The sequence below is a fragment of the Platalea leucorodia genome, assembly GCF_965183815.1.
Source record: "Platalea leucorodia genome assembly, chromosome: 16".
Lineage (NCBI taxonomy): Eukaryota > Metazoa > Chordata > Aves > Pelecaniformes > Threskiornithidae > Platalea > Platalea leucorodia.
In genome coordinates this window covers 7514974-7526612 of record NC_138838.1, presented here as the reverse complement: position 1 = coordinate 7526612, position 11639 = coordinate 7514974, and the positions used below count along the sequence as shown (strand labels likewise).

Sequence of the window (11639 nt, the reverse complement as noted above, 5' to 3'; positions counted from 1 at the left end):
CGCAGAGAATCCAGCTTTTCCCAACAAATAAATCAAAGCAGCTGGTGTATATTCTGAAAATAGTTGAGACAGCACAGGCTGTAAAAATCTAACAGCTTCCTTCAGTAACGGAAATACCAAGTCGGGCACTAAGAGACAGCAGGTCTTCAGAATCAATTGTTCCTAAGCAGCATCTATTTTCTGAAAGGTAACAAGGGACTTCACAGGCAGTAATAGTTGAAAATGGCTGAATATAACAAATTCTGACAAAAATAGGAACTGTCTTACACTCTTTCCAACTGTAGATCCTGATTGCTGGGCTGTTAGGTTTTGCTGGCTTCCCAGCACCTACTGACCATGGCACAGGCGCAGCTTCGGTAAGCTGCCGAAGTCAAGCAGCAGAGCAGTGGATCCATTTTAACATAAATAGTTTTTATGAGCGGTTGTTTGGCTGGAGCTCTGAGTCACAGTCTGTGATAGCATGATGTTGTGTTTTGTAGCAATTACAGTTCAAGCAAGGATTATGGGGACAGGTTTTTAAAGAGCCAACAGCGATATCTTGTTTGACCATTTGTTTAAAACCAAAGCAAACATGAACCAAAGTAGCTGCGGTAACAGGTCTCTCACTACCCACTGGTATCTCCATACTGTACAAAGAACAGATTAACTTTGACAGCAATATCTTAGGAGATTCCTATCTCTTTATAGACAGAGAATGGGACTGAGACTCATCACGTGCAATTTTTGCTCACTGGTCTGTAAGGCAGAAAGGGTTTTTGCCTTTCCACATCCCAGGACTCAAGAGTCTATCATCCCCATCAAAAAATTACTGGCTACTACCAGACATGAAGGATAATGTCTAACAAGCATACCTAACACTTCGATTCAGGGGGAAAAATCCTAAACCCCTCACTTATTGCAGTTACTATAACGTGCAGACAGATGTTACCAATTTTACGCCTCAGCCAAGATCTGGCTGGGTCACAGGAGGATGGAAACGAGGCGGTCGGACACACACAGCTTTGAACGCCAACCTGTAACCCGCCCACGTTACAGGGTCATTTCTGCAAACACGGGTGGGGAGTCCCGACAGATCCCAGCTTCCCTGAGCGTGGCTGGACAACCAGGATTTCACCCCACTGGGACTAAACAACATTACAAAACCAATCTGGTCTGATTATTAATTAGTTCTGTTATAAGACTGCATATTAACTCTAGCTTGTGGTTGGAGGCTGTATAAACTCCTAGCAGATACAGCTGTTGCCCTAAAGGTTTCATAGCTAAAAAAGACGGGGACGGACAAAAGGGAAGAGAAAATAGATCAACAAAGGATTGGGAGTTTAGACAGACAGACATGAAATGCCTTATTCCAAGGTCACACAACCAATGAACTTAAGTATTCAGAGTCCTGCTCTTTACACTTTAAGCATAATCCCAGCCTGCATTCCTGATGATGGTGAGATTTCTAGACAGCAAGACAGGGCTGGTTCTGAGAATTCCTTTGCAGAAGACAACTGAGGTGCAAATACCGAGTCTAGTGCTTTCTGAGTGAGTTACAGCAAACCTTCAAAATAAAGTGCAGTGGCACCTTGAAAAAATTAGGAACTCTAGTTTGCCATTTCATGCGGTCGTACCTTGTCCTGGAGATAAAGCTGCCCAGATCAGACAAGTCATCAAAACAACATTGCTTTGCCTGTGACATTGCCACAGGAAAGGATCAGCCCAGCATTAAAAATCCAGGGCTAAAACATGATACTTAGGTGGGGAAAGGCAAAGTCGTCTGCATTACGTAAATGAGAACTTTTTCCCATGAGGTTACATCTGCCCAGCTGGACACAAACATACCTGAGAGCATTGAAGAGATTTAAATGCCCATTTCTTTTATCCTCGTTTTCTTTGCTGATTCAGCGGTTTTGATTGTTCTAGTCTTGCCACTACCGTCATGTGATAAAAGCAGCCTCTGGGAAAAGTTTTCCGGAATTTGATCTCAGCATCTTTGAAAGCTCTGTACATAGACTGGATAGTGGCTGGAGCACAGCATCCACAGGGTTGAATTCCTCAGCAGCAAAGGCAGGCCTCCACAGCCCTCTTTGTGCAGGCTGGAAAAAGGAATTCTATCCAGGGATACAGTCTAGAGTTTAGGAAGCTCTCCTTTACTCCACGGAGAGTGTTTATAATAAACATCACCATGAGCATCATTGCTCAGCTTTCTGGTTTTGACAGGGAGTCATTATTTTTGCCCTCTTTTCCCTAACTCAGCCCTACCTGAAATTCCAACACAAACTTCATTCTCCCTAGCTGCGTCGCTGGTCGGACGGCGATGTCCAATCTGCAAGGGGTGGGCTCAACCAGGATGCTCTGGCTTCCTTTCAGAAGATCAGCAGCTGCTAGTCCTCTCCGTTGCGGGAAACAGAACAGTGCCAGGTCACTGGCATGCCCGGAGGATTTCAGTCTCCTGTGTTCGTATGGTTTGTTTCACCAAGAGCAGAGGAATCTGTTCCTAGCACTATGCAGGTGCTGTGCTCCTCCTCTGCACCCCGTGTAACGTCCCGTAGCTACCTACCAGGTGGACAACTCTGTGAGCTGTAACTCATCTTGCCTCTTAGCTTTCTGGTGCCTTATTTTTATACTTACTCCAGTCATGAGTCCTTGCTTCCACTTTTTGACTACTTCTTTCTTAATTGTCTAGTCATTTAAGAGCTCCTAATGCAGAGACATATGGTCTCTTCTGTGTTCTTTCCTTGCCTTTGCACTAGGATGATTTCCTACTGTCTCTTCAACACTATTTGTTTCAGAAACCGAGAGATCTCTTGCACTCCTTTATCCCCAAGACAGTCTTCTGAAAGGCATCCAAATGCATCTAAGTTACTTAAAAAAAAACAAGATTCTGACCAAATTGTCTTTGCTACCAGCATAGGAGAATCAATGAACCATGAGTATCTTATAACAACTCTCCTGCGAGCCCTGCCTACCAGCAGACTGCAGAAGAATCTGTTTTGTATGTAGATATTTGAAACATTACAACAAACATCAGAAACAGAAAAAGATTTATTAGAAATATTACACAGATTTTTGCATCATACATTTTAATAATGTTAATCTTTAAATATTAGCATGTCCAAATCTGGCAATGCCTAGTATATACATTCTAATGTGCTCTTTGTATAAATTAGTTTACGATGTAATATCTGTACCCAATAGAGAAAGCTAAAAGTACTTGACTGTTAGAGGTGATTATCCCATATGACAAACTCGAGCCTGGACCAACAATCAATAAAAACATCGTGTCCAGCACTGCCCAGTGGAACTTGGCACACGTGCAATCAAAAACGTAGAGACCATCAGTTGAGAAAAATGTTAATTGCAGTTCAGTTATAAGCTTGATTCTACACCACACTGGTGAGTGAGTCTAAATGGCACTGGTGTTGGTAAAAACCAATATAGTCTAGCATAGTAGAAGTTATTGCTGGGTTTAAAAATGTCTCAATGCTCAGTGCCCTGAGTCTTTTTAGGCAAAAGCCCTCTTCTGACAGGAAAATGCATAACCTCATCCCATACAGACTGCCTTTTATCAGATACACAAGGCACAGCTTTGCAAACAGCTGGCTCGGTCAGATACCTCCTGCTGGCAGACCCGGTACCGTCAGCACGGAGAGATAAGGGAGGTACAAACTACAACCCCATGAGCCACTGCTCGTATTTTCATTGCCAAGGAAGGGAGAAAGTCAGGGAAGCACAAAGGGAGATTTTGAAGAGTTCCAGGTCAGGAATCAAACAGGGGAGAACCAATCATTCTGCCAGTGTGCACATACTTGGTTTGGACAGAAAACTTGCACATAACTGGTTGCACATACAAAACAAGAAAAATCATAGAGAAAACCTGTAAAAAAAACCTTCAAATTACAAAAAGAAAACCTGCCAAAACTCAAAGAGAATGTGTCTCACTGAGAGGAAACTGGAGAACGTGCATAAGTCAAAAATCACTCTGCTTAGCACGGCTGCCTTGCTGCAGCAGAGGAAGAGCCGGGAAATCTTTGTCCCCTTTGCCTTTCCGTGACTGTCACAGGCACAGGAAGGGGAACCAGGCAAAGGCAGCAAGCTCTGTGCTCTCTCCTCTCCTCATCCTCGCGATCCACCCCAGGCTGCACTCTTAGAAGAAATGTCCCTGACTGACAGTCAGTAAGGACTCTCAAGCTGATGTCCTTTGCTGCCACAAAGGCCCAGGTATGTATGTCCCATATATGCCTCTCCTCACACGCGGGACTTTCACTCCATTCAGTTTCATTGCATACTTTCAGAAACAGCTCCATCAGCCTTTCTAGAAAACCTTCTTAAAGGGCTGACTCTGGGCTCGCTTCTCAACGCCTCTGTACCTTCCCAAGCCATGAAACAATTTGTACCTTCTGTGACTCGCCAGAAATTCTGGGAGTCAGACTGTATACCTTCCACACTTTAATCTCCTTTCCTCTCTAACAGCTATAGTACAACAGTCACACGATGCGATATCCCTCCATGGAACTTCACGGAAATCCCCATCCTAACCATTCTTCTCACGTGCTCATCCAAAATCAGCTATTTGGTGTCTTGTAGTCTGAGAGACTACCCAGGTACACACATACAGGCATGTGCAGGTATGTTTAAGAGCGACTGTATATTTAGGGAGCATATGGTGACATGGTGAAGAGATTTCATCTGCCTGCATCAGGGAAAGATCCATTACTCCTAAGAGGCAAAGTCAGAAAGGATTTAGGCAGTTTAGGCAAACTGTTACTGATAAAACACATTACACCATCCATGTCATATCATCACGTTTCATTCTAGGACATTTTCAGTGGATTCTCAGAACTTCTATGAAGACTATCCCTATACCCTCTAGCTTAACTTAATTAACAAACTCTCTGATTTTAAAGGCAGCTAGAACTTTAACTTTGCAGTTGAGATATGAGATGTCTTACAAGGGCCTGTAGATTTTCTGAAAATCAGGCTGGTCTGCAGCATCTTTTGTGGGACAAATTTAAATTCATCATCAAATTTTAAGGCAGCATGAAAAACCAACAGTAATTTCTGAAAATCCAGGTCTAGAAATGCAACTATGCAAGGTTCAAAAGCAAGAAAAAATACAGTTAAATGAACAAATAAACAATATTCTTAATCTCAAAAAATAATCTGGAAGAGCATCTCTCAATCTCAAAGTATCAGCATTTCAAAATGAGATGTTTTGCAGGTTTGAGCACTGGAAAGTATCAGGGAGCAAATGGTGAAACTAAGTAACTTTTTCCCTACTGACAGACAGCTCCTTGTTCTAACTCTTAGCTAAGTAAAAATTTTCAAGAATATACCATTAGAATTGAGTAGAGTTAGTGTTTGGTCTATGCTACTGGGGGGCACGGGAGAATAAACTGCAGAAAGATGACACAAACATTGCTTTGCAAAAATAATTTGAAAAAAAAAAAAAAGCTGCTAGATCAAACAGAATGGTTTCTAAGGTTAGAATAAGCCTTGGAGAAATAGATGAGAATAAATGTCAGAACAGCGCTTGAAGCAAATGATACCGACACATTAAATAACATACATATTTAGTGTACATCTGACAGTCACATGGAACACACTTGCAGTGACCAGAGGGTTAAGATCATCCTTTTTTGATCAAGTGGAGTCCTCTAACTTTTAAATGTTTACCAGATGCTGGGAATTAAAAGAGTTTTTCTCATCCCTGCAAGTGCCCAATCCAAAGCCCACTGAGGAATATGGAATTTTCTGTGTTGACTTCACTACGCTTTGAACTACAGCCCGTTGGAGAGAATTGGGATCTCTGCCAATGGATGTCTCAAGGGAAAAGAGCCTGCTGCATCCACAAGGCAATGGAGCTCGGCAGTGTGACTGCCTTCCTAAATGAACTCTGCTTAGCAGCTATTTTTCTCTTCCATCTTACCACATAACAGGAGACTCTATCTAAGAACACTTAGAGCAACTCATCCTATGTTCTCAAGGGATGGCAGAGTGTATGCTGAAAAATACTGCAGAGTTAATTCAATCTAGAAAGCACTCTTTTGCAAAGAAATAACTGTGGTCAGCACTTACAACTGCTTTCTCACAGTATAGGATGACACAAAGAGTGCAAGGGCACTGTAAGTGCGTGCCACTGTCCTTTTTTATCACACAAACTCTCAAAAGATTGGAATCAGACTTTCCTGGGGGCGATGGATTAGAATAAACGTCAGTCTAAAACTAAGAGCAAGTGATGCTTTTCTCCTCCTGCGAAACAGGCAGACACCGCATTCCTCCAACTTCCTTTCTGTTCAATACACTCACTGACCTCGGCCACTGTCATCCATCCCTTAATCCTGTATTTTGCTGTGAGAAAACCAAAGTCTGAAATAGGTTGTTTATTAATTAAATAGTATTTAAAAAAACAAACAACAAAGCCCTGTGGGGAAGCCAGAGGCTGAGATCAGGCACCTGCAAAGCCCCAGAAAACCTGAACCCAAGTTTCTTCTGTGAAGTCGCTTGTGCCTATTTCACAAGCCTTTTTTCAGGAGTTAAGAGCAGTGAGCACGCACTATTATTTTTTGTAAGAGAGAAACGATCCCTAGCTCCCTATGATTAACATTCACAAAGCGTCAAGTCTGGTCACAGAGTTAAACATGCTAACTAACCAACAACTTTTCTTCTACCAGCATAATCTAAAGCTGCTAGGCAGCCTTCTATGAGGTCCTGTACAGAGCATGCTCTCCAACACCTGCTCCGAGAACAAATGAAGCAGCCTGTTTGATCCTGCTGTTCTTGGAGACAAACAGAAAATTTAACTCCATGAGGTGAAATAAGAGAAACAGTATAATGGAAATTAAACAGTATCTTTCAGACATTTTACTAACAGTATCATTGAGCTGGAAAGCTATTCTCTGGCGCCTTAGAGATTTCCATGACACAGGGAGGGGTTCCAGTTACATTCTTTGTAACTTGCGGAGTGAAGCTGCAACTTCCATTGGTACTCATATATTACTGTGTTCCTTTACAGGGTAACATCATTTCCAAGCGTGTAACAGTGCCTTGTGGACTACATTTTATTGTACAGGGCACAGGCCGTCTCAAGATTCGTGCCTTTACACGGCAATTACACATCTGTGCTGATTATACAGGATCAATACAGAAGAAAGAAGTTACTCAATCCACAAAAATACGAACTACTGAGATGTCACTGTATTGCTTAGAGACTCAGCACCTGATTACTGGCACCTTGCAAACTAAAGCTAGTAACTTGGATTTGCAATATTCCTATGATAACTGTGCCCGCACAGTCAGCTGGGAAACCAAGCTCCCGCTTCTCGTAGTAATCAAGTAATGACGTTGTAGTAATAAAGCTATTTTTCCTCAAGGAGATTACTTCTGTTCGATCCGAAATTAAGTCCCAGCACCTAACAGGATCTTTTAGAGTTCCTTCACTAACTGGTGGTGGAACAGAGCGTGGTTTCCAAGTTACAAATGATCCTGTTATTATCCTGCTGGTTAAGGTATGACAAGCAAACTAGTGTACTTATTGGGTCAGACGCGTGAGAATAACTCAGGTTAAGGTTCTACGCACTTATGTGCATCTGTCATGATGTTTTATAAAATATATGGAGGCAAGAAAACAACATGTATTTGGGATGAGTTAAGCATGTTTTGGCAAGAAGAGCATTTTTTGTGAGCTTTTGTATTAATATTAATCTCCCAGCCTCCCTTGAGTGCCAGCATAGTCCACATCGATTTAGAACTTCATTTTGTAGCAGGTCTCCTGTTGGTGGAGTCTGGTTTGAGGCAAACATTGTTTAGCACAAGGGATCCTCTTCAGAAATATCCCAAGAAAAGAAAATGCTTTGCAATTTCCACGTGGGAATAAAATTACAGATTAATTTGGTTTGTATAGATGGTCAATGGATATTTATTTGGTTACAGTCCCAGATGTAATCTAATCAAAATTACGGAAGAGCTTTCTTTCAAACTAAGAGCTTAGGTTGGTTGTGGAAGAGGAGCAAGTGGATTTTTAAAGTGATCGAGTGCATCTGTAGCATTCTTTGTTCTCTTCCCCACTTCTGTCCACCTCTTGCTCTGCATCTCAGGTCTCAAAGTACTTGTAAATCTGGGCGACGTACTGTATCACACTCTGCCAGTTTGGCCGGTCTGTGTACATCATCTCACTGAGTTCCTGCATAGGACAGACACATTGTCAAGATTTAGTCAAGCACCACCACCGGGAACACCCCTGGGTCCCCTGAGTAGCCGTGGCTATTTGAACACTACTTCTGCTTCCATTACAGAGCTCCTTAAAGCCACATACAGTATAAAAGTCCATGGGAATGATCTACTGGCCTAGTGCAATTCTGAAACTCATTAACAAACTAGTTAAACAGCTATATGCATTTTACATTCTGAAAAGATTTCTTCCATCTGCAATCAAAGATCAGTTCTCTATACAACCTCATTTAAATTGCTGCTTCTTTGCATGTCTTTTGTTCTGTATTTATGTTCATGAACCCCATAATATTTTTTCCTTCATATTAAACTTATCTCTTCCTTATAATCATACTGTTGAGTTTAGAAAGGGCTTTTTAAACAGTTTAACAAATAAATTATCCTTCTGTTTCTTAAAACACATAAAAAAGGAAAGGAAATGGTCTAACAGGCAAGTCTGCCCATGACAATAGGAATCATCTGGAATCGGCTTCCAAGAGGAGGACATAATCAATATTCTCATTTCAATACTAGATGACCTCCAGAAGTTCCTTCAAATTACATTAATTCTATGATCTACAAATTCTTGCTGGAAGTTCTCCTAACACTATGAACTTTCAGAGATGGTGGTGCAGCCTTCCCTAGCGCTATGTGAACATTTTCAGTGCAAGCTGACGGACTGGCCACATGGCAACAAAGGCTTTGCAACGATGTCTGCTGCAAATCTGCCCTTACTAAAAGAAGGTTACTCACCAGGCTGGGTTTGATGCCTACACTTTCAGCGGCTTGAAATGCTAACAGCAGATTTCTCTTCTGTAAAAATAAAACAAAAGTTCAAAAGGATTATTATCAAAATATGATTCCTGAACCCTACCTTGCATCTGGTTAATCAGTAAGGTTAAATGAGCAGGTATATTTGACAAGTGTAAAAAAGACTAGATTCAATACTTTCACATAGACACTTTTTTGCATTAGTAAGGTATACTCACAAACAAGTTCTTTGTCTTTGAATAGCTCATCTACTTTTGCCCAAGCTACAGCCCTCTGTTTTTGACACATAGGTTCTTGTGAAACTGATTACAACTGGGCAAAAAACTCCACTGAGGTTCTGTCTTTATTATGAGTGAAAGGTTTCTGAAGAGGTGTTAACTAATGTAAGGCATTCCTGCATATAGTATAATTCTTATTGTAATAGATACTAGCTGTCTGAAGTAAATCCACGTTCCTCCCCTTTGTGAGGGTCTTAATAACATATTTGGAATGTGCTGACATGGACTGACTTTTAGATACATTGCTGTCCAAGTAGTTCAATGAATGATCTGTCTGCCTACTGATCCAGAACCTTTAACATGCGCTGCTAACTCAGGAGTCCAGAAATGTTTTAGCCTTTCAAACGGGATGCTGTCTTCATGTTTATCCACAGCACTTGCTGGATTCAGGCAACTGTCACTAACTCTTTATCCAGTAGTCCCTGCATTTCCCTCTGGGAGCTCACTGTTGGTTTCCTTCCCCTTCTCATTCAGTCTGTTTGCTTTGTAAGTTCTCAACTGATACTTGCCTCTTACTGTTGCTCCCATCTACTTATTTTGTATCAATCAAGATTAAGATCTTGCAATACTGTGTCTCCACCACATATCCATCAAAATGGATCATGTTCACCGTGAATTCTGCAAATGGTGTAGGAGCAGGTACAGCAAAACTTACTTTATCCTGGCTGTTGAGCTCCTGGTAAGGAATATGTGCAGGCAAATATGTGTGCAGGAGAGCGCAGAAGGCCAGCCCATCACTCCAGCTGCTGCTGAAGTTGGTAATATCAATATTCTGTAAGAGAAGACATGAACCATCCCTGAATAGTGCTACACAACAACAACAACAAATCTCCAAACAAGCTTTTATGCAGTCATGAAACAAAAACTCAAGAGTATTAAAGGAACATAGGTTTACATTTTCCATTCTCCCCTTCTTTTTCATGTCAAGTAGAAAGATACCAAGTAGGATGGCAAATTTCAAAGTCTAGATAAGGGATTATTAAGGAGTTAAATGTTTTTCACACCAGGCCCCAAACAGAGAGACTCTCTCCAATGCTTTCTAGGCGAGAAATACCATGTGCAGCACATGCTGCAGCTGCAATTTTCCTGTGCTGGCAAGAGGAAGGACTTTATCTGGTCCCTTTCAGTTACAGAATGGCAGAAATATGGTTTCTCCAGCACCTACAACAGAAGTCATTGATATTTTAAAATGCTGTTTCATAATTGATTTCATGCTTGTCTCAGGATGTGTGACAGAGGGATGGATTTGCAGAACGACGAGGCAGTGTAATCAGTGTATTTGACCACTGTTATCCTTCTGATATTATACAGCAGATACATGCTTTAATGAGAATGTGTAATTAACAATTATGACTTGATTCAGCCCCTTATCTAAAGTGATATCAAACTGATAAAATACTAAAATAGTCCTCAAGTCCTAAATAAAGAATGTGTTTACTTGTACGTGAGAGGGAGGCTCAAACTTGGCAACAGCAAGGGCTGAATGGGCAGCTTTCCAAAAGCTGAGCAGATGTGCCCAGTTTGCAGTCATTGCCATGAATGCATGCCTGCATTCTCATATTCTTTATCAATGCAGCATCTTTCATCTGCACATCACGGAGCGCTTAACAAAAGGCAGATAAAGAATAGGAAGTCTGAGAGATAGAGTTTAATCATCTACCCTAATTCACAAAATGAGCCGTAAGCAGTTGAGGACAGAACAGAGGTCTCCTGATGCTCACTCTCCTACTACCATAGTCACTGACAAATAAATGTGGCTGCGTCACTGGTAACAAGTACAATACAAGATCCTTATGGAACAGAAAAAACCAGAAACCTTTAATTCTTGTCTTCACACATTTCCTAACAGGACAAGGCTGAGTTTGCTCGGGGAAGCAATGTTGCAGGGGGCATGGATATATTAATAAACACCCAATTGAAACCCCACAGCTGAGCTAGAAAAATCTCTGACTTGTCTGTAGCAACACTCCCACCACTGCCAGCTCCAACAGGAGGGCAGTGGAAAGGAAACATTTTGAAAGAAATAGTCTAATATGGCTGCGAGTTTAAATGGTCAAAAAACATCTTCCTTCCCCTTGTTGCTAGACAGTGGGATTCTTCTTTGCTAGTCACATAACTTATTACAAGGGGGCACTCAGGTGCACAGAGGAAACCCAGTTTCCCTGCTCATGACAACTGAAGTCCAGAACATGCTATGTTCAACAGGGGGATTAGCGTGATTACAGAAACAGAAACTGGTATTTTAAAATCGGCCCATCTGTAAAGAACTCCTTCAAAATACAAAGATTACTGGGAATACAGAGTGCACTTGGGGTTCTTCACAGGGATTCTCTTGTGAGGCACAGCTGTAGTTAAACATACGCTTGTGGCTCAGTTCTGATCCTGTGAACAAGGTGACCT

General features: G+C 41.5%; 1 protein-coding gene and 1 long non-coding RNA gene across 2 annotated transcripts in view; one reads left to right on the top strand and one right to left on the bottom strand.

The window, feature by feature from the left end:
* The first annotated feature begins 3143 nt into the window (after positions 1 to 3143).
* LOC309598233 lies at positions 3144 to 7858 on the top strand. Its single transcript, XR_014230009.1, has 3 exons — positions 3144 to 4203; positions 4456 to 4610; positions 6998 to 7858. It is a non-coding gene; the product is annotated as an uncharacterized lncRNA (long non-coding RNA).
* A 163-nt stretch (positions 7859 to 8021) lies between these two features.
* The window catches only part of SPECC1 (sperm antigen with calponin homology and coiled-coil domains 1), an 86345-nt gene continuing 82727 nt past the window's right edge, over positions 8022 to 11639 (bottom strand). Inside the window, exons 12-14 of the mRNA XM_082328090.1 lie at positions 9895 to 10011; positions 8944 to 9003; positions 8022 to 8164 (exon numbers count right to left, since the gene is read on the bottom strand). Coding sequence (XP_082184216.1) covers positions 8075 to 8164; positions 8944 to 9003; positions 9895 to 10011 — 267 coding nt within the window. The 3' untranslated portion in view covers positions 8022 to 8074. The remainder of the gene's footprint in view (positions 8165 to 8943; positions 9004 to 9894; positions 10012 to 11639) is intronic.